Source organism: Acanthaster planci, linkage group LG02 (assembly GCF_054643075.1).
Source record: "Acanthaster planci isolate LZ-2023a linkage group LG02, COTS_SCS, whole genome shotgun sequence".
Lineage (NCBI taxonomy): Eukaryota > Metazoa > Echinodermata > Asteroidea > Valvatida > Acanthasteridae > Acanthaster > Acanthaster planci.
In genome coordinates, this window is record NC_141778.1 from 34,412,088 (window position 1) to 34,435,763 (window position 23,676).

General features: G+C 40.5%; 3 protein-coding genes across 7 annotated transcripts in view; 1 reads left to right on the forward strand and 2 right to left on the reverse strand.

Annotated features, from left to right (window-relative positions):
• Positions 1-12,745, reverse strand: part of LOC147800167 (guanylate cyclase soluble subunit alpha-2-like) — a 41,675-nt gene extending 28,930 nt beyond the window's left edge. Inside the window, exon 1 of the mRNA XM_087133688.1 lies at positions 11,451-12,745. Coding sequence (XP_086989814.1) covers positions 11,451-11,684 — 234 coding nt within the window. The 5' untranslated portion in view covers positions 11,685-12,745. The remainder of the gene's footprint in view (positions 1-11,450) is intronic.
• The window catches only part of aasdhppt (aminoadipate-semialdehyde dehydrogenase-phosphopantetheinyl transferase), a 120,360-nt gene that overhangs the window by 92,176 nt on the left and 4,508 nt on the right, over positions 1-23,676 (forward strand). The window contains exons 8-11 of one of the 5 annotated variants that reach the window (XR_015424540.1): positions 4,271-4,342; positions 8,591-8,691; positions 9,757-9,917; positions 21,709-21,779. The gene's annotated coding sequence lies outside the window, so the exon portion shown is untranslated. Of the gene's footprint in view, positions 1-4,270; positions 4,343-8,590; positions 9,186-9,756; positions 9,918-21,708; positions 22,800-23,676 lie in introns of those variants that run through there. The other 4 variants (XR_015424541.1, XR_002598766.2, XR_002598768.2 and 1 more) reach the window with 4 other exon arrangements.
• LOC110983728 (von Willebrand factor A domain-containing protein 3B-like) overlaps positions 19,838-23,676 on the reverse strand; it is a 39,980-nt gene continuing 36,141 nt past the window's right edge. The window contains exon 31 of the mRNA XM_022243224.2: positions 19,838-21,886. Coding sequence (XP_022098916.2) covers positions 21,619-21,886 — 268 coding nt within the window. The 3' untranslated portion in view covers positions 19,838-21,618. The remainder of the gene's footprint in view (positions 21,887-23,676) is intronic.

Sequence of the window (23,676 nt, forward strand, 5' to 3'; positions counted from 1 at the left end):
CTCGCCTCCCCTCCCCCATGATATTAAAGCAGTTATGGATTGCCACGTAGCAATGGCATCGTTCCCGTATCCAGCAACACAAAAACAATTTAATTAAAACTTGAATCGTATTTTCGTTACCAAGCAAAGGTCTCTTGCGACAAGGTCACATCGGAGAGGGTCATATGGGATCAGAGGGCACGATCTTATGAACTCTTTGATTCCAGTTTTTAAATGCAGTTTCATAATGTGTTGATATTAGCGCCCTCTGTCGGTTGCGTATTTTGCATATACGTAAAAGCTTCTTTAAAATGTTGTGCAGTTCCTTCCCCTTACGATTACGTTGCAGCAATGACTTGCTTGGTGCCCCATTTCCTCTGTTCCATAATTTTTGAAATCATCTATCATGTACTCCGCAACTGATTTTGATTTGGATAAAGGTAATACTCTAGCGTAACTCTAGAATACTTTTAGAACATGTCGACCCCTCTTCAGTTATACGGATCAGTAGAGGGTGTTTTTCCGTGATGTCACGATCACATTTCTGAGTTGTGGTTACAGCTTCATGTGACAATAATGCAGCCTTTGGGGGAAAGTGAGTAACACTTAACAAAACGAAAATACGAAATCCTCTTTAAAAATGTCCAAACGACCACTTGTGCACAGTTAGTACATCCAGTCTAGTCACCTGGAAAAAAAAACAATTTAATACATCTGGCCTGCAGAGGAAAAATCATTAAAAACATAATATTTTCTCTCAATTTTCCTTTACCTCATTTAATCGTCATCAATAGAAGGCACAATGTAAGGTTTCACATGAAGGCATGATCATTTTCAATAGTTCAATTTCCTGATCCATTTGACTGAAAATTTAATTTCTCGGAAAACACAGTTCAGTTTACGTCTCTTTATATCATTCAAATTGCATTTCCTATGGAATTGGCGAAAATACGTAATTTTATTCCCCTTCACGTTGATTCGGTATGAAAGAAGCCATAATTATAACACGTCTATCAAGTGCGGTGGCTTGAATCTTGAATCATGCATAATAATTATGCACCCGTTGGGCATCATGCACGAATGATAGATGGAGATCATTGTTAAAGGTTTGGACCAGATGCCGTTGTGTGTGTGTCTTCTCTCCTAGGTCAGCATAAGGTCAATGCCCGCAGCTTCGAAGGTCAGGTTTTGGTCCGTGAGATTCACGTTTTGTTGTCTTGATGAACCGTGCGATAGGAAAAAAGAGAAAAATTGCAAGAAAATGCATGAAAGCGTGCAAAATAAATTTACGTTGCCTAGTGTGAAATATGACATAGATTGGTTCATTGTTCACCTTATGGTGTTGAAGTGTTCTGGTAGTGTTACGCAAGATCGACACAGTGGTAATGCATGGATAGTTGATTGTAACGACAGTAAATATGATAATTGCAATGGCTGTCTTGTGAGTGGTGCTTCGAGTTTGTAAAGTGACGGCATATGAAAAGGAGGAGTAGAGCACAGACATGGGGTATTGAGGTGATAAAAATGACGACAGGGTTGTGTCAGCAGTAGTATGTAGCAATAGACCAATTTTTTTCAGAAAATCCAATTAAATCATTTTTGCTAATAGTTTCTATCTAAGTGGGAGTTTTATTGCTCTGTAAAAGACTTTACAATCGCGATTTTTCCTGTGCGCACGAAATTGCCATATCTAATTCCGTTTCCTTTCCTGCTGTTTGATAGTAAAAACGGTTTAATGGGATTTTCTGAAGAAAAAAAATGAAAAAAGACAGAAAACCTGAGAGAAATGATCAAACTCGCACCCCTGTAAGTTTCCAATGGCCTGCTCACACTTCTTACCTTTAAGGCCATTTTTGCGCATGCCTGCATAATTATGAATCTATAAATGTTCTATAGGTCATTTGCACGGTTGGACTGAAATAGGGGCCGGAATATTCGTACATAATTACTTGGCATTAGCAAACTCCGTAATAATGACAGTAAATAAAGACGTACATATGCAAAGAGTCAAAAATGGTTTAAAAATACACCAGGTTGTTAATTAATGTATGGCAGAGAATACAACGGAAATGGTTTGATCTGTACCTCTGCTTAAAGAACCTAAGAGAGGCATTTTGTTCAATATTCTGCTCTTACATTACACATGTATGGGTTTATTTTATTGTAATGCGGAGGCGTCTTAAAACATTTGAAAGTTGTCATGCTTTTCCTGCTAAATGAAGGTATAACTGTGGTTTTTATTCTGAGAAGATTACTGTTTATTGGGGCGTTTCTGCTCAAACTTCGAACCAAAACCTTCCTTATTGAAAAAAAAACTGAGAAAACTTTGAACACTGGCATGCAGCGAGCAAATACTGAAACAAATATTTAAAAATGGCAACTTTCAGTGCCAAAATAACTGTGATTAGCCCCAACCCTAGGTTGTATACGTAAAGTCATACTGAAATCGGAGGATTGAGGACTGTAAGGGTTAAGGGATTCTTCTAGGTATAACATTACACTTTTGCTCATGAATATGCGAATTGTCATAGAAACCCAAAGCGTTCCACTTTGCTCTTTAAAACAGGAAAATGGAATTGAAGACGTATGGGCTAAATAGGAAACATGTATACATTTACCAGAAATGCATTATTAAAAATACATTTGGCCTTTTAAAATGTATTACTGAAGATCTTGTTTTGGCGACATAATTCTGTGGCAAACTTCTTCATACAAACACCCGTGTTCTCATACTCTCCATCGAGCATCACTTTAATGGGAGAACCATACCACTGCCAGTCCAACAGTTGATTGAATGTAATAACGGGTCACCGGAGGAACGATGTTTTGTTGCATTTTTCGCGCACTAACGCAGCTGAGCCTGTGGATAGCATGGACGGTGATTGTAGACGCATTCCGTTTGCTCGAAATGTCATGTCGCGTAGCCTCGGGTACACATCACGATTGCTTTTGTATACACCGTACGTAAACAAGTCGAAATACGCGTCGCTCAACAAATTTAGAATACCTATAGGGATGTGTTTTCCTTTTATTAAAAATTGACGTTTAGGAGGAACCGAAATTTCATTGACACATGGAATCTATGAAAGCTTTCTGTGGGAAGACAATTGTAATATTTGCACCGCTGACGCCAACAATTGATCCGTTTTAGGGGTAACTTTTCAACGAGAGAGACGTTAGTAGGCACATGCATGAGTTTACTGAAACACGCGCCATGATCTAGGCGCCAAAAATAATGCCGTGTCTTCTCCATGTAGCTAACTCGCCAACAAGCGTTCATATTCGGTAGGAATTTTTCGCCTGTGTTTATACCGTTGGTATTTTTCTTGTACTGTGACTTTTTTTCGCCAATAACAATTCCAAACCCTCTTAATAACAGAGTTATACTAGCTATAACGTATAATGTATAATGCCGATGTGTGTACAATACATGTAAACTTTTTTCTGTTGTTTGAAATCTAGTGTTAACTTTTAATACTTTGCAGGCGACACAAATGCCACACAAAGGCGCAGAAATGTAAATGGCTGCTTCGCGCATCTTTATGGACGACACGTGAAAAAAAATTATGTCTCACATTTTTTCAGTGTACAAGTCATTTTAGCAACGACTACAAGGAACAATATTCGAAATGCAATGGAGAAGAATGACGTCTTCAAAGTCCCATTGGTTTCCCAAAATGGCTAGCATGACTGCAGAAATCTTTCGTTTTTAATGATTTGTACCTGCACATTGCTGTTGTTTTGTGAGAGTCATTGTGCTCTTATGACCTCACGGTCATATCGCCTTCAAAGAAATCACATCGCCGTCAAAGAAATCACATCGCGCACTGTGACCATGTACATAAAAAACGATCATCATCGAGTAAACGATTAGGGACATAGGCCTATTATACTTTAATTTGTTTAAAACCATTTACCACTGGTATTCTCCACTGTCAGAATAAGGAAAATCGTGGACATAGTTATACTTTACTCTGTGGTTAACCCTAAACAGTTCAGTTCGTGCATGATTTTTTAAAAGTCTTTGGAAAGTGTCTGCCTGCTTGTAGTTGAATGACCCTTTTAGGTAGAACTTGGTTCGTCAAGCTATATGCAATATGCATTCACTTAAAGCGCAATTGCTCAGAGGTTGTACATCTTTCATTTCCCCGTTGTTTCACAGAGATATAGGTGAGCTGTGATAGGTGCACGGAGAAAGTTTATACTCGTAGGGTGCAAGTATATTAGTTTCGGCAAACAAAAACGTGCGTGCGTATCACGATCTTTTTCGCTTATGACGTCATCACTTTAGGTTGTCTTGCTATACGTAAAGCGGAGAAGGCCCACGGACGACGAGGTATGGAAACAACATGGTACGGGACCGGTACGTATGAAGTTTCAGTTTTACCATAGAGGAAGGAACATGCCATGGTTTTACACACACTATTGCTACCAAATTGTATTCCTGAAAATACAATTTCTTACTTGCACAACGCCTGATGTATCATCTGTTCAGATGGCAGCGCCTTTGAATGTTAGTAGAGTGAATCCAAAAATTTTTTGTTTTTGAAGAAATCAGCGCCACCTATAGTGTTGCGTGCGTCATCACATACGGTCATGCGCAGGGGCGTAGCGAATGTATTTTCTTTTGGGGGTGTGCCAGAGTCAACTTGCCAACTTGTTACTTGTTCGCCATCCTCGTGTCGTGTAAAATGGAAATCCGCAGTACGCTCCATTTCATGCTTCCAGGGCAATGCCGACGGCCAACGTATATCGCTTATGTACCAATATTCATTTGCCGACCGATGCTCTATTTGCCGACTTGAATTAATTATGGGGGGTGCGGCACCCCTACACATACCCTGGTCGCTACGCTCCTGGGTCACGTGCGAGTCATGCTGAAGCTAAATTTTTCAACCTTATACGTACCCGTGTCGGTGTTGTGTCATGCAGTTTCACGCACGAACAGGAACAGATAAACTTGAACGGTGGCGTAAATCTGTGTTTGAAATTGGGGGGGATGGGGATGGGGAAAGGTGGGCGGATGACTTGCCCGGGTATGGAAATTTGAAAAGGGGGTTACCATATACACTGTGTAGGTGCAATGTTCATGATGAAGATGAACGTCTGTAATGTGTATCAAATTCATGCAGAATCTTACATCAGAATAATGTATGGCTTTTTAAAATTGCTTTCCCTTTTAGTGATATTGGAAACGTTTTGGTCGTTTGGAAATCCAAACATTTTTCAAGACAAGCTTTGATTTTGTTTTGTTTTTTTTTGTTTTTTTTTGGGGGGGGGTGATTCAATAGAGCCCACACCCCACCTCTCAAGGGGGGGGATATATCTCCTACCCCGGGATTTACGCCCATGACTTGAATACTGAAACTGTCTATTATCTGAAACATACAACTTCGAAGTCAGGCTATCAGAATTGGACGTATTATTTGTTTCAGGGACATCTTGAGTCAGTTGAGAATTACTTTATTCAGGCATAATGATGTTGACACGACCCTTTTTTGCACCGTTAGTTTATTTCATGATTTTTTTGGGGGGGGACTAAGGTAGAAAAAGGACTAATTGGGTAAAACAAAGAGGTGAAGTTCAGTTTACTTCATTCAGAGGCTAATAGGTGTACGCAGTTTGATTTTTTTAAAAATCAGTGGTTTATGCGGATATTCAATAATGAGAATTTTCGTCGTCACAGAAATGCCCCGTCTGTCCGCTGACGCCCCGTGACGGTTGGCAGCTGCAATAAGTGGCCCTAGCGGGCTGACAATTTGAAACTTGCGAATAAACATGTAGCAGATCAACATTCATGTGCAACCGGAGCGCAGGGCCCGGCCAGGTGTGCACTTTGGAAGGAGAGGTTTGACTCCTTTTGGAGTTTCCTGAATTGCAGGCTTCTTTGAAATTTTACAAAGATGTAAATCTTGTTTGCAGCATGAAATACAAGTTTTTCTTTGTTCGCAAAGTTGAGAAAGTGCAGGTAAATGCATGTTCCCAATGTCAAGGCCTTGGCGGCAGGTCCCTTTTTGCAGGCCCTTTACTATAAATTTCTCTTGTTCAACGTTCTTTTTAATTTTGTCCTATAGTCCCGACAGCCGTCAAATAGGGAGGAAAGACAGTATACCGAAGGATTTAGTAACTTCTTATTTTCAGATAGGTCACTTCGCGGCTGTGCCCTGTGGCAGCGAGTTCAAATCATTGTTCGATCGGAGCGCGCATGTGACCCAATTTGTAAGCGTCGATCTCATAACAGTATTACTGATTCGCATTTTGGTGAGGTCCGTAAACTGAAATAGCACGTACGTAAGCATTATGCTTAATGTGATTGAAAGGGTGTCGCAAAGACACTCCCCATGTATCGTAGGTCAAGCAACTCGGTTTCGGTATAAAATAGGGAACTAAAACTGTGCTGGAATTATCATTCTCATCAATTGGTTCAGACCTCCGAGGAAATCAAGGGAAGGATATAATTGGCTTATTTTAAGTTCGCTGACGTCATATGTTTACATCAGCTGTCCAATCATATTTTTCCTCTATGTTCCGTAAACGTTGCTCTCAAGAGCAAGGATTTTTCATATAGGTGTATTTTAATCTCCCGTCTCTGAGGAGTTCTGACCCAAATCTGTCGTCAAATGAGATTGTCGTCTCCATCGGCATGCCTTGAGAGATTAAAGCTTACTTTACGAAGCATTCCCACGTGAGTGGCGCATTTGACCCTAATAAAGGTTGAACTGTACTCCAGATCTACAAACTACCTGTACTTGTGTGTGTGTGTGTTTGCTTGTGTGTTTGTTTGCTATTTTCTTTCTTTCTTTCTTTCTTCACTGACAAAATAATATTGTGAGACAAGCGGTTTTTTTCAGATTTGTAGTGTACCCTTCAGTACATGCCTTGATTAGATTTTTGTTGCAAATTTAGGAATTTTACAAAATTTGGGATTTTTTTTCGATATGGTCGCTCTGTACCTTTATAGCGAGGAAAGTATTTACTATAACACAGCATTCCGGGCGAAACAAAACATCCATTAGCATAGTTATCACAATGCTTCAACCCAAAAATGTCCGTAAACCGAACATACGATGTCATTCCGTTATCCAGAAATAAGATACGAGGCTATCATACAAGGTGCTGTGGTTCAAACGTTAAAAAAAATGACTCCAACTTTCGCTTAGTTTACAATAGGAGCAGGTACACAATATAGTTTTGATACATCGAATTCACCATATGGTTTGGATTTCCAGCACTAAAGTTAATTGCTTATTAAAACTGGTTTAATACTCTATTTTCGTCATTCATGATTTTCCCGTGAGTGTTCTCTTCCATGTGAGGGGAAGAACCTTCAACCTCTCTCAACCGATCGCAATTTTCCACTAATATCGTAAGTCACGCCTGGTGCCCAGCGTGTAATAAGCCCTCATCAATTTTCTGCACCCTTTGTATAGGCATTTAGGTCTATGTATGGGGCATTACTCTATTCAACACCATGATGATGTTTTCTTCCGCTGAGTTCAGTCCCCTGGTCATGCGGACCTGGAGCATGGGTAAGGCACATGCTCCTACTGGGTCTTGGGAATGAGTTTGTGAGGTTGAAATGCATCCAGGACGCAACAGCGCATTATGAGGATGCAGCTGTCGCGTTAACCATAAAATAGATTTTTTTAATGAAAAAAACGTATGTAACAAATGAATAATGTTGGTATAAATTGCATGAGTATTGCACAAGCCATTATGGTCTGACGTCAGAACATTAATTGCATTTTCAAATGTATTATTCTGCAATGTAAATCAGAGATTGGGTTTAAACACTGTACAAACATAAAACTTATTGTTCTGCTGATTTTTCTTTCCCTGACCGGTTTTTACGGGGACCCTTGCACGTGGATCGTAACTGGCTTCCCCCTTATAACACATTTTAGTATTCACCGCATGCAGATTTAGGTGAAGTTAAAGCGTGTGTATTGTAAGCACTTCATATTCTTGCATGATGCAAACAGCACCGTTTCAAGACATCCAATTTGACAATGTACCGACAATTTGCATATGGTTAAAGCATCATTGCTGTAATTGGCGATATTCCGATACTTCAAAAACTAGCAGAGTTATGTTGTTGAATATTGCAGGGTCTGTGCGGCCTTGGTGTGCATCTTTAACGTTACCAAATAGCTGATGTTGATGATGGATGTGCTAATATGATGTATATTACATATCCGGTGCACATCACTAGTCAATTTTGTAACAGTTTAATTTGTACCGACATTATCAAGTGTTGAATTAAGCTCCATATACGGGGATTTTGTTAAATTAGTATGCTGTTTTAAACTCGCGAGAAATGTGACAAATTCAAAAGAATCAAAACATACACCCAGCTCAAAGTTTGCAGTCGCTCAGGGACATAAATAGAAAGAGCAAAACAACTTAGAACTTGCACCATATTCGAAATGAGACATCAACCCACTTTAATATTTACAGAATCTGACCCAGATACGAAAGTGCTGAAATTTTCAAGAGCACATTTCTTCCGGACCATTAAGTATCGAAACGCAACGTGAAAAGTTGTATTTTTGGCCATCTTTACGCCTTGTGTATTAAAACGTCTCTTTTTCTTCTTCTTTGTATTTGGTAGTGACCTAGAAAAGATGTAATGGAGGACATTGCCCGCAGCTTTGAAACACATCATCAGTGCATACTTTAGCAAGCAGCTTCTGGGCCCAACATGATGATATGGTGAGTATTTGAAGTATTACTACAACGCGGAATATCTTGGACGGCATCATTACTTAACGAAAGCCCTTTGGCAGTGTTGTCACTGCATTCTTCCTGTATGATACAGTGTTGGACTAAATATTTCGCAAAGCAAATATTCACACAGTTAAAGGTGAAGCAGGAGATAAACATTGGCCCTTTAATGTTTATTTACTGTATGCAGGAGGCACTCTCATTCATAAAAAAAAGCTTTGTGCTACATAAGATACAATAATGTCCACCTGAATCCGAAGACCCACCGCTGTAAAGTCTTTTAAAGCAAAATACCACTGCCAGAAGCATGCCGGTAATACATAATAATAGGTACCTGGATTATCATCTTCAGCATCATGATGTCGTTCTGTGAGCATAAAAGAAGTAAAAAAGTGAAGTTCGGTCGGGCTGGCTGGCGTGGTGAAGTGGATACGAGAAAGGATCAGTATTGAGGATAAGATGTCTGTGGTTCGAATGCACTCCTTTTTTTTCTCTCTCTCTCAGTGTGTTCTTTTTTAAAGTCTGTTTTCCGTTGGAAGAGATCAGTTTAGAAAGCTTATTCAATATATTATATTCAAGTTTGTTTCATGCAAGGCAAAACGCTCACTTCAAAGCGTTATCAGCTTGAGCCTCGCTTATATCCCGTCTACCATATCACATAATACCATAACAGATTATTGTTTTGGCATTCGGAATATTGGCATTTTGCCATAAAAGCCTCGTTTATTAATAGCAAGAGATAGTTCGAGGATGTGATGTCAAGTGCTATGGTCTTTTGTCAGTAAGTAGCTTGATGAGTTTCAATGACTATTTCCTTCTCTCTCGATAGGTAATAAGGCTTCTAAGGATCCATTTTGAGGACCGACGTTTAAGAGTAAATAGGGTGAATTTTACGAAAATACGTGATTTTTTTTAAGTTGACCAAAATCATTGTTTGAGATGAAGCTGTTGCTTTAGAACCGATGAAGTTTTTTTGCACATACCTATTTAGAATGCCTCCATGCGTGTGTAATAACGTTAAATGGTTTTCTTCCTGTTTTCGCTTCTTTTTAGGAAAGTCGACTCCGGGGAAGTCTTTGAATTATCCTCAGATTTGAAGCTGTTCTACCAGCCGATACCGACAGGCAGAGTAAGGCCTGAGTACTGTTCTCCTCTATAGTATGCCTACACAGCCGAGTAAATATGCACATCCATCGATAACACACAGGCTGCAGGTAGGGAAATGCCCGGGAGTAAACACAGTATCTTGCCGGGGTTTCTGTTGACATCTTCCAGTCATTCTCGTTGGGGGGGGGGGAGAGTAGATAGAGGCAAAACAACCATCTCGCTAGACTCGGGGGTGGGGTATACGGAAAAGATTAATGGCTAGAGAACTGATTAGAGCTGCATCACGCGTTACAGTGTCACCGTCCTTCGTCAGTAAAGTTGATGATGAAACCTGATAGGGAGCCAGTAGTAGTTTGTAGCTATATCCCATCGGCGCCCTGTCTTTGCTTGCATCGTATCGCCGTAAGGAACATTCTAGCCTCTTTCGGGTAAATGGTCAGGGGTCGAATATTCTGAATACACGCCGAATTAGTGCAGGTTAGGCCCCCATACCATCATATTCAAAGCCAGGCCCAGTGTCTTTATATGGTGAATGCCGGTGCACGATCTGCTCAGTGGAATCATTTATGTCTTGATATCATTTTTAGTTTTTTTTCAACTGAAGTTGCAAAGTGATACCACATGTCCTTGAAAATGGCATTCTGCCATGCCCAGTATCGTGAAATACTTTTCTTGTAATCTTTTTATTTCCCACCCAAAGTGCAGAGATGTACATAAAATGTCCCGCTGACATGCATCCTTTTAAAGACATGTTGGATGAGGAGCACTCGTTCTCCTGCGTCAAACGACATTTTAATAATCAACACAGCGGGTCTTCAGGATTTTGGCAGAGGAAATGGAGTCATTTAGCCCAGGTCGTCGCGTGTCTGGTCCGTCCAATTTTAATTCAGGCGATCAGTCATGTGGTGGGTTATGACCTCATCGATATGCGGGATTATTACGCCAGACAAGGCCCGGATAACAGCATTGCTGCTTATCATGAGCTGCGTACTTTACCCGTAGAATTGATGCCAAAAATGCGACATGATTAACAAGGGACCTAACATGCCTCTCCAGCCTGAGGCACCTTAATTTTCAGTTAATTCTTAATTCTTCGCTCCCTGTAGTCGTTGATTGAAAAGTGCAAACGTACCATGAACGCGTGGCCTTGTATTAGCCAGGAGCAAAGGGACCTTTTTCAACCTTACTGCCTGATCGAAACTCAGAAGTGTAGTGCAGTAAAAAATTACATCATGTATTCGGAGAAAATAAACATTGGAAGATGTTGTGACCCAAGATATATCAAATTAACTTAACTGGAAGCAAGCAGGCTAAAGTATATCAAAGCTTTCCGCCAGTCCCGCTTCACAATTTCAAAGCTGCGGATAAGAGTGGCCATTAAATCACCCAAAATTGACAGTGGGAAAACAGGTTCACACTTTAGAGACAATGTTCGATATACCACATGTATCCTAAATCTTAGTTATAAGTTGTTCAAAAGTGACATTGTTGTACCGACCTACTATCTTAGGTACTTCAACTTCACCCCCCCCCCACATGCAGTCAATCTATGTCAGCCTGCTGAAGGAGGTGTATACAGTGATAATAAGCATGGTTGTTGTGAGATTATGGATTGAATAAAAATTGCATGAAGGACCTACCGAGGGAAAGACGAGAGCTGCCACTCCTTCGCTTAAGCTCCTCAGATCCAGCTTCCTCCTGCTGACAGGCTCATCTTTTTCATCCATCTCACTGGATATGGACATGAAGGAGGCGGTAGACATGTCCGGAGACAGAGACATGCTGGATTGTGTCTGCGTCGGCATCTCCTCCTCGGGGGAACACTCAGACATCCCCGACGTCTTGCTCATCTTACTGCCCATGTAGCTACACATGCTTTCCGAGTTCAGAGCTACTAATTTCGGAACAGAGATTGTTTCTGGGCAACTCGGATGGGTCCAAGTTGGTGCTGTTTTCTTGCACTCTTTATTTTAGTCTGGTACTTTTCTGTCCGAGCAGTCTGCTGAAGAGGATTTGGGGAATTTTTGTGCTGTCTTGCCCTTTACCCACTGGCTCACAGAGCAATGATAAGATTAAATGATACCTTTAATAGTGGGAGTCGCGAAAGCCACTATCGCTTTCATTCCGATTAATAGCGCACGGGATGAAACAAATGCTGCACTGTACACAAAGGTGAGAAAGGCAACAGGAATTCCCTACACATGCGCGATAGGACTATGGGTGGATGTCTTAGTTTCTTTTCACAAGTTTATGTCATAAATCAGAGTTGGTATGCTTGATTAGTCTACGTACGAGCTGCATTCAGCAATAAAGACATCCAAGGTAGAAAGTCTGACAGGCCTATATCCATATGTACACACTTGGAGCACCGCTAGCGGGCAAAATTTTCGTGCGGCGTCCAGGCCATAATGATGGCTTCAGTGCTGTGTTGATGCCGACTGACAGTGTACTAACCATAACATCATACACTTTCCCGTGCCAAGTGCACTCTGTGTGCTGTATATGTAGTGGTATAATACACGTGCATTGCTTCGAGTACCGGTATTACATATCATATAAGCAATAAATATAGTCTTACTGTTGGGGCGTTCAATATAGTTGTCGGGTAGGCTGGTCACGCAGCACTCACGATCCCATAAACACCGCTGCACCTTCTACATCCACGCACAAGCACCGTAGATGGCCGTTTATTAAATGGGTAAGAATTATGCACTAGCAGGACTAGTGAAATGCGAGCGGGTATAGGCTCAGTCTTTCCTCCGTGAGACCAGGTAATCTTGAGGCTTATCCTTCATGTCGTTGAGCAGCAGGGTGTCCGTCTCCGAACACCGATAGGGATTCACCGCGCACGCCAGTTTTTTTTTCTCTGCTCGGTCCACGCACGAAGCAAGGATCATCATATACCCCGCCGCGACGTCGCTTCGCATCTCAAGGCCGCACACGAACTTCGCACCGAACGGACAAACAAAACTCATTACCTCCGGCCACAGAGGGCGTCCTTCAGAATATAGGCGGGAAAAGTGACGAGGAAGGAATTAATGAAACAAGGGGAGTATGGAGAAGGGGCATTAGATGATACCGCTATATATTGTTGTTATCTAGTATTCCGTCACCAGTGACATGCAGTCGTCATTGGACCATGCTATACAGATGGCCTACATGGAGGCACAATAACTTGCAATACACAGTTGGCGAATGGCCGCCCTCTTTCTTTTTTTTTAATATTCATACTTGCCCTCTTTCTCAAATCCCCCCCCCCAAAAAAATTCATATTTTTCAAAGCTGATGAACCAAAGCAGGATTTTTCGCCTGGAAAAATGTCTCGCTTGCGTGCAAACGATATTGACTTTTCGATTTCTTAGTGCTCATAATGACTGATTCGAAACGGTCCTTGCCGTGCCATTAATAACAACTTGACTTTAAGTTAGTGTTGTTCGTGCCTAGGGCAAGAAAGTACTGGAACAGTAAACCTACAGTTTTTTCCCAAAGTATAAAGATTTTGTACTTTGAATAGACACGTCCCAGCTGTGTGTAGAGTAGGTGTGAAGGCCAAGCACCTGATTGAGGTCATTCCTTTTTCTTTCTTCCTGAATCAGTTCAGGTTTGCTGAGGCATGTTTTCATAACAAGCAAGGAGGTTGGGCAATTGCTGCTTTACGGGAATAATATACCTGACGGAGGTGGTTGAAATCGATGTGAAGTAGACCAGTAAAAAAAAAATCGATACCAAATGGGTGAATTTTGCCATTTAATGCACGTGTTTAATTTTACAGGGCGACTTTCTGATGAGAATAACGGGTTTAAGGCAGTAGCATCTTGCTTGACTTCTTGTCGTTCGTTCCATTTGTATTTTCCAACAAAAGGGGCCGCATGAACATTGGAATTTCGTGTTATCTGGAATACCAGTGTCTCCTTTAAATGTTAAGGATTCAAATACAATTCCAGTGTTTTAGTGAATGTTGTTTCAAGCAAATGGGCTAGTGCTGTCATGACATTCTGCAAAACGGAATTTTAGAGCGCGTTCTTTTGTTACTTGACGTACCTTTGAATGAGCCATCATTTCAATTCAAGTACACAGTGCGTCATCGATCATGAGCTGTGTGTTATCTTAATTCAGTTTAGCAGTGGACGCGTATTACTGGAATATTGTGAGAATGAAGACCCTCTCGGGTGCTTATTAGTGAGTTATACAATTCTGTGGGCTGATGTTCTGCCTGACAGAGATATATGAGCATCAAAACTTCCATTCTGGTTTGTTCATTAATAACTCCGTTCGCTTTGGAACGATAAGAAATGATTGCTGTACTTGAGAAGTGCTTGGTAGTCACATTATGTTCCTCTTTGGCAGCAGTACTACTCGTGCTAAACGACCTGTCAAAACGAATAACCAGCCCATCGTGAGCGGTTTTCTCATCAGTCTGACGGCTGGCATTGCTACGTTACCACGTCACGGGGAATGACATCCCTGATGTTGTTGATGCTTAGTTTAGCTCTTACTCTGCCGGAATGAGTGAGGAAAAACAGGCAAACTGATACAGACTTTTCAGCCATCTTTCTGAAGGGTTTTCGTAAAACAACCTAAGTCCCGTTTGAAGTTTCTTAGTAGCTAAGACAAAACCTTTTTACAACGTGATATCTTTGTAAATAGTTGGAACACACTCTACGAGCGTCACAAAAAAAATGTTGAATCCACAAGACACTGTCTAAAGGAGGCAAATCTTCCATACTCGTAAAACAACCTAACCTAACTGTCTGAAGGAGGCAAATCTTCCATGCTAGTAAAACAACCTAACATTAGAATCATCCTTGACTAGTTTACTATAGTAATCTGGAAGCTGTTACTTTGCTCTTTTGTAATATTATTGAGTCAGTAGAGTGAATGAACTATGCCCATAGTTTCAATTAGAAGAGAAAGGAATTATGGCTAGAAAAGAGGAAATGCTTTCATTCTGTTGGCACACGCTGTAAGTAAGAAAAATTGACAGAAGATCGTCTACCTGCGAACAGCTCTCATCAAGGACTTTTGCAGCAGAGTCTTCTCAAAGTGAATAGAGGGGGGTACGCCCGTCAGGTGTTGGAATGAATACAAACACGTAACCATATTAGCCACAATAAATTGATGCAGATACCAAGATACGTTCATTATGGTCTATGGGCATGAAGCGGCACCGGATGAGATGGGTTTGATGATTGTGCATATGAGAGACGTCTGGTTGATTTGTGAGGTCGGTTAATCTAGGCCATCTCAACGAGTTACATCATGTACCTCTGGCAATGACCCAATCTTCTATCATACTTGAAAGAAACCGCGTCATCCGTGCAGAGCGTTCAAGTTTAGGCAAAGTTCTTGCTCACTTTGCAGCTTGGCGAGTTGCAATTGAGGCATTTTAAGGGCGCCGACAGTTCTGTTCGCATGTAAAACTAGAGGTGGGTAAATAAATTACCGCTTTAGCAAAAGTAAAGGAGTTGCTTCTGTGCATTTTTCAACTTAAATGTCTTCGGAACTGAATCTCATTCTATCCCCTTACTTACAGTAGCATCGGAAATGATTGGAACTGTCCATACCCCTCAGTGGATGGAGGAGTGGTGTGTTGTTTTTGTGTTTTGTTCATGTTGTTTGAATTGGTGCAAAAAATCGTACATACCGGCACTGTTTTCAAGGGCGGATCTAGGATTTTCCGAAAGAGGGGCGCAAAGTTGGATTCAGATGCGAGCGTACAGTGGGAAGCCCGTAGTTACAGTGAAAATGCAATAGGCCTTTCTTAATATTCATGCAAATTTTGTTCGCGGCAACTTAAAACGAGGCTGTAGGGGACTCGCGCGTCACGGTTGCTGTAAACGGAAGGGATCTTTCCATGGTTCCCGAGATAACCTTCGGGTTTTTGGAGGATTTCGTCAAAAAGGGATCCAAAAGCATTGGAGAGCAACAGCTTGGTAAAGGATCCAAGTATTTTCAGAAGCCTAAATTCATAATCTTAAGGATAAGCAGTTTATTAACGGTATTGTATCTGGAACTTTTTGCTAACGTTGCATGCATGCACCATTTATGTCTTGGCCTGAACGGCCGGTTGTCGCCACAAGCGAGCAGTTTGAAGACTTTTTTCTCATTCAGTGGGTTACATTTAATGACTGGGCTATTTCCTTTCCTAGTTCAGAATTCTATAGATGCTAATTCGAAAATTACCGACGTTATTTCATTATGCTAGGCGCGATCAATCACGGAAGAAGGAAGAGACTGGATCCATTGGACTGCACCAAGGTGCAATAACGTGTATGATGTAGGGCCAGTGAATACGATTTTTATACAAATATCTTAAGTGGCCAATGATGTCGTTTCAAAGTCAAAATCTCCCTTGAAAAGTGGCCCCTCGTCTCGTTTGATCTGAACAATCCACTTTTTCTGCAGGATCTTGTTCTTTGAAAATCGATGAAAGCTAGTTTCTGGCGACGATCTTCGTTGTGATTGCTACAACACGACACAGAACAATTCTTCGCCGTGTTCGCCGACAGCGCGGACACGCTTTGTTTTCGGTTCCGGTGCACAAACTTTGCATATTAATAAATAAAGGTCTATGGAGCCAATGTAAAATTCATCGCTGTGCAGGTGGTTGCGGGGTGTGTGCCCGGTGCGCAGCCCTCTAAATCCGCAATGGCTTTTAAGAAATCAGTGTGCTAGTGTTAAAAGGTGGGGTTAACCTATTCAAAAACGATAATAACATTATTCATGCTGGTTGATTGTGAGAATTATCTTAACAAAAAGTTTAAATCGTTATTTTTTCGGTATACACGGCTTTTTGTTTCCTGTCATCTAATATCCAACACTATAAGTTTGGAATTTGGCGCTGAAATGTTCAGCATCAAATAGCTTGGAAACGCTTTGTGCTCTCAGCTGTTTTCTGGTTCAGCCAACGCATACAATTTCCTTCTTAATGGTGGTCCATCATTCAAGACCCCTTCCAAGCATCTCTAGCAGGACAAATCAAGTCTCAGTGGAACATCTTGTCGGATCCTTTTTCCTAGGTCCATTTGACTAGTTTTTGTGTAAAATCCAGAAACCCTTTCATCCAGCTTATCTTAGTCATTACTCTCACCGTTCTGCGAACGCTCAAACCAAATAAGCTGGACAACACCCATGATTTCATTTGACTTCTTTTCAACTGCACCACATCCAGGCACCAAATCTTGTTATTTTTTCGCCTGTCGTCCATTTCTCTTCCTGAAACCTTTTTACATTTACTTTTATTGTCACTTTGTTCAGGTCTTATGAAGCTGCTGGTTTCTCTGCTTGCACATCAGGCTTCAGGAGCACGCCTCTTGAAGCAGAAAAGGCTGCGATGGCTCTAGTTTTTGATAAACTTTAGCCTCCATTATTTTTTTATATTTTTGTCTCTGGTGTGTTATACATATTACTAATCTGACGCTCCTTAAAAGTGTCATATCGATAAATATTCAACTTAAATGAACGAAAAGAGAAAACATGTTGTTTATCACTTCACAAAAAGTGGATCGTTTCTGTCATTTTGTGGAGCATTTCACAAACTTGATTGAAAATGCCTTACATTTTCAATAATCGCCACCTGAAAGTATGCATCGCAGAAAAGAAATGTACCCCGCAACCAGCATTGCCTGAACCACATCCATCGTCACCCCTGCCGGAAGCAAAAGTCTAAAGAGAAATCTTATTTGCCATCCGGCATCTAGGTAGTACTATAGCAAATGTAATTAATCTTAGCTGAGGTTTCAATTAAAAGAGTTGGCGGGGGTCGATGCATCCACCACAGGCTTGAGTTGCTAATTTGCCCGGCGTTGATACACCGAATGATCATGCCAGCTGCGCAGTATGTACGGGGCCGCTGACAGGCCGCTGACGGCGGGATCCGTGTTTAATGACGACGCCTTTTTACAAGACTGCGAAGTTACATCACCTGTTTATTCACATCATTGGCCACAAAAAACCCCAAACAATAACAAAAAACAAATAAAGAAACCTTTTTCCTAAACAAAGTAATACGGTAATAACCAAACAGTCGTCCTTAAGTTCGATCCCGCATCTTGTCGAAGGGTGAGGGGCAATGTTTTCCTTTGTTACCCGCCCATATATAAATACTGGAGAACAGATTACAATTGATAAAAATCTGAACTGTTCTAAATGGACCTTATTAACTCTTAACTCCTTGAATGAAATAGCATGTAGCTGTGGGAGTTAAGTTTCTTCCTCGCATCTTACTGAGCTGTATACACCTCAATCCTTCCTAACTTCGGCAATAGTCATCTTAGCCATTTTTAGATGCCATGGAATAATGAAGGACTAACCAAGACTTCGTAGAAAAGGTCGACAGGCAGAAAAGGTCGACTCTTTATTTATGTTAATGGTCGGTTAAGGAAAACTGTGAATGCGAAGGAATTTAAGCTGAAGTTTGTAACTAAGTGGGATGGGGAGAATTTATGTGTTAGTAGCTGGGGCAGGTATAGAGTACCGAAGTGAATACCAGCGCGTGAACCAACACGCGCGCGTACTCCATTCGTTTACCCTGCTTTTTCTAGTTCACAGTGACGTCACACTTCGGTACTCTATAGTCAATGGGGGCGCTGGGATGATTGAGATGAGTTTGTAGAAGGCATGTGATATAATTATACCGTCGCTGCGCGCTTTTCATTTGCCCAGCAAGGAGTCCCACATCTGTCTCTTAATTTAATCTTGCCGTATCTTATCTTCAGCGTTGTCTTGCGATATTCAGGAATGCGTACACGCGTGGCCTTATGACGCACAACTGCAATTAATTACATTCGACTTGGGTTACACTGTCAGACGGATACGCTTGGTTAAGCTAAAGATCTGTCTAAGATCGAAGACGAAACTTCACTCGTTGAAAAAAGATTCCAAGATCTGATGCACATGCACGATCCCAAATGATGCTTTATAATTTTTGCCACAAGTATGGGTAACTAAGTATACCTTTAACAAAATTAAAATGTACAACTTACCTGTGGTTATTTATTTATTTATTTATTTATTTTTTATTTATTTATTTTTTTTTTTTGAAGGTTGCGAACAAACTTAATTCGTCAGTCCTAAAACGCTAAATTGCATTCCCTCAACTTGATATACCACGCAGATTTGTCTCACAAAATACCTGCACAGTGTTCTGAAATGGTGGGCGCGGTCGAGTACGAGTCGAGGGACGCCGGTGGAAGGAGAGCGCATGTGCGCTGACTTAACCACAAGCAAGAAATCTTGATGGCATTAAAGCGCATGCGCGCTGACTTAATAAAGAAAATCACAAACTAATTAATGCGCATGCGCGTGCTTATCGCGCATGCGCGTCGTTTTTTTTTTTATTGCGCAATCTGACCAGAATCTTTATATATTAGTTCCGAACACTCTTAAGTAAGAAGAGCGTGTTGGCCTAGTGGTAGGCACTGTAGCGCTTGGCACTGGAACAGTGAAACTGGAGGTTCGGGTTCGAATCCCACGTCGGATAGAAAGGGATTTTTACTTCTTTTTACTTCAATAATATCACTGTAAAAAAGCGTAAAAGTTCTATTTTATTTTATTTTATTTATCTTGTTCCCTAGACAAGCGCCACGGAACTCCGACCTAGCGCAGGTTTCCCTGCCTCGATCGTCTGTCCCGAGTGGGAATCGAACCGGGGGCCTTCTGACCAGGAGGCAGTATCTCTACCGCCTCCGCTCTTTGGGTCCCCGAAAAACTAATGCTCGTCCCATATATTTATCTATGAGATTCAACACAGCTGAAAGAAAAAAAAACATTATCTGGGAAGTGATTCGAATTCGGGTTTCGCGACTAGACCTCCCAAGTCTCACCCCCAGGCCACTGTTGCATCGTAATTCGGCCTCGAACACGCGATCTCTAGACTTTCTGAGCACAGATAGAGATGTACATGCTAACACGTCCGATTTCGCCCTCAGAACTTACGGACGGGGATTTCGTGTTAATTGTGGGGAACCCGGTGCAAGGAAATAAATAGCGCCACAAGCTAGAAAGCGGAGAAGACGAGAGCTTGGAAAAGGTTGTCTGGTCTACTTTTTATTCTGTGGTTACCATACTCTTTTCTGGAAACGGATGTATGTGTACACGGTGCTGCTTTATACACAACTGTTTTTTGGTTAAGTACAAATCTGCGATGGCCCTGATTTTTAGCATTTTAAATGTTTAAAATGTTTACACTGCTAGGGGTAACTTTGCCTTAGGTTTTTAAACCAAATTTGCAACAACAAATTTACAATATATGACTGATGTTCTTGAAACTCACAATCACTTCACATAAAATACAAGGTTGTAAAGACAAACCCCTTCTTTGCCCTAGCCATTATCAATTTTCCAAGGCTAATATCTACCAGGAATTCTTCTTCAGTTCCTTGAATTTTACATATTTGTTTGTGGTAGTAAGGCACCTTAGATCATTATTACATTTGCTTTCTCTCTCTACAAAGAAACCTCATATTCAAGATAAAGTCAAGATAATGTGTGCTTGTTCGAGAAACATTGAAGTACACATAATGCAAATAGATTATGTGTGCAACCAGACAGGATATAACCTTCACATTCCGAAGCAAAATTACAAGCTAAGAACACCATTCTAGCTATAGTTTGTGATACTCAATTTAGTTCACATTAACCTCATATCACTCCACAAAATGGATGAAATCAGCAACAGAATAAAATTTCATGCTTTTTCAAGAAGCAGTTCCTTTGGGTAGCAAAGTCAAAGTAAAAAGCGGTTCAGGGTGATGTGTCTTTAGTGTAACACAATTTGAGCAACCATCTTTGTACATACGGTTGCACCTGGTATGGAACTTCAGCGATGATTAGGCACGAGCATGATGGGATATCTGCCTTCATTATTTTAAGTAGTATTGTTTTACTGGCATAGACAATTTATGCATGGAAAGTCATCCAAACATATCAAACACTGCATAGTGCTGAACACACTTTGCTTTGGTCAAAGCTATCACTAGTTGGAATCAGTTTCTCAAGTGTTCATTCCATGCATACTATTCCATTCACTATCACACAAACTTTAAGTATTTATACATGGAGCACAATTCTTTTTCTCAAGATGTATTTTTGCGTTAAGGAGATGTCAATTTATATAACGGGTTTGGGTAAGCTTGTGAGATTTTTTCGTAAGCTCTCGGACAAGCAGTGAGCATGCAGTGCTTATTAATATACGTTGGGTAAGGGCAAAACCCGTTATATAAAGCACAGTTCTTAATATTTACACTTGAACTATTAATTTTTACATGCACACTTTTATTTGTAAAACTGTGATACAGAAAATAATTACCAATTCCATAATTTCAAAGCATTTTTGCACTCTATACATTGCGTAATTTGAAGTTGCACACCTCACACATGATTGAAAATCAAAGTATGCAAGCTTTATGAAGAATTTCAAGAAATCGAGTAAGGTCACACACACCCTTAGATTAAACCAGATTTTTAGGTTTTTTAAGTGTTTCTGTTCATTTCAATTGGATCAATGTACTGCTGTATCACACACTACCCTGAAACCACTTGCTAATGAAATTTGTGACCAAAAAAAAGAGGTAAAATCTTCCATGGGGGATTATTCATCTTTTTGACTGAGGAAAATGTGATTTATCGGCCATATATGATTTTGATTTTGGGAGGGTAAATCTTGGATAGAAATAGATAAAATGGCGCTTAAATGTCTTGTTGACATAAATGTCCAGAATGATGCACTCAAACCCTGCAAGTATTGCTATTTGATATAGCGTGTAGATTGAAGATTCTCAAAATATCACTTTCATTTGACAGAAAGAACTACCACTCATCAGCTGCCAAAGAAATTGATTTGCTTTTACTAGAAATGCTAGATGTCACTGAACCAGACCTTTTGAACTTTGACCCCAGGCTTGACCTTGAACTAATGCTGGAGGCTGAACCAGGTCGTGACCTAGGCGGAGTCGGTAGCAGAGGTGTAGGTAAGATGGCAGGTACCTCAGCAGTTTTTCGCATGTGGAAGAGTTGGCTGCTTTCATAATATCCCTCCGAAAGCCAGAAACATTGGATCGGGTCCACATTATTCGAGCTGCACAAAAGACAGGAGATATGAAATACTTAAATGTAAAAACTAAAGATATGCAGCATCAATGCTGGGTCCACTTGTAAAGAGAATACCATTAGTTAACCATTTTACGCAATGAAACTATGACATCTTGGTGACCGTGACACTGTATTGATAACTGCTACTTTTATTATTATTATTGAATGGTTTATTATATCAGTCTTCTCGCCACAAACGCGGAATTGTGTAAGACTGTGTCAATAAATAAAAATACATTACATGTAATTAAAAAGGATATACAAAATCATCTTGACAAATACTATTATAAAATAAGATACAAAATTATTCTTAAACTCAAAATATAATTAAGTGAGATTAATACACATTTAATAAAAATAAATCATCATGATGATTACGTATGTTTAACACACAAAAAGGTTAAACATGTGAGGGAAATAATACATGTGAGGGAAATAATACATGTGAGGGAATTAAAACTGGGTGGGATTGAAAAGGTAAATATTGGGGTAGTGTGGGACGAGGTGTCAAAAATATGGGGAGGGGGGATGGAGTCGAGGTAAGTAGGGTTGGGGTGGGATTGGGTGGGGTGGGTGGGGAATACAGTGTTGGTTGGGATGGGAATTGAATCAACAGAAAAATATATTTATTTATATGAGACAATTCATATAACCACAGTTTAAAATACACACATATTCGACAATGCAAAAAACCTCTACACAATCACATGGATCAGTTCATAGATTTAATTAAGATAAATATTGGATTGCACTGTTCTTAAATCTGTTTGTTTTGCATCTTGGTTCGGATACTAATTTAGACTGATGTAATATTCTACTATTCAGGATGCTGAATGGGATGCGACGTGCTCATTTCTCATCAAGTGCTTAGCAAATCTAAGGCAAAGTGATCTACCACGGTCAGTCAAAGATTCTAATTTGACTGAGTATAAACCATCATCGTAATCATTATAATCGGTCCCTAACATTAATTTAAGGACACGTTTTTGAATTTTTTCCAACTGATTTTGTTGCCGATTTGTGATTGCACCATTCCACACCGAGACTGCAGTCTCAAGTAGGGGGTGCAGGTACCCTTTATAGACAGTGATTGAATCTTGAATTGGGAATCTGTGGCCTTTAAAGCACAAACCATAAGAAATATGCTTTTGGCCCGTTGAAGTAGTGTATTAATTTGAGTGTCCCATTCATGCTGGATGTGAACCCCTAACAATTTAACCGTCTGTGATTGTTCAAAGACTTGATCATTGATGCATATTACAGGTGATGCTGGAGGCTCCTTCATAAAATTAATTTCCATAGTGGTGCATTTTGTGGGATTCAGAGACACATTACTATTTCGTGACCACTGAACCAAATCATTTACAGCCTCTTGAAGAGTAGGTTGTTCATGGATGTGTTGGGTTTCAATCAAGCTTAAACCGTCCACATATTTCCAATGGTATATGCAGTCATTGGAATCCTGGCAGGCAATGTTAAAAAGAGCAGAGAACACAATGGGGACCAATTTTGTCCCTTGAGGAACTCCGGCGTGCATAGTAACCCAGTCAGATGTAAGACCCCTATAGTGCACACACTGTTTGCGGTTCATGAGGGAGTTTGAAATTCATTGATGGGTTCACATTCAGATCGATCAGTTTCTTTATGGCAATGTTGTGATCGATTCTGTCGAATGCCGTACTATAATCAGTCAAAACCAGAGTGGATGTTGCTTTCCTGGTTTCGGCATGTTTGTACAAAGTATGCAATAAATCTATCAAACAATGTGTAGTAGAT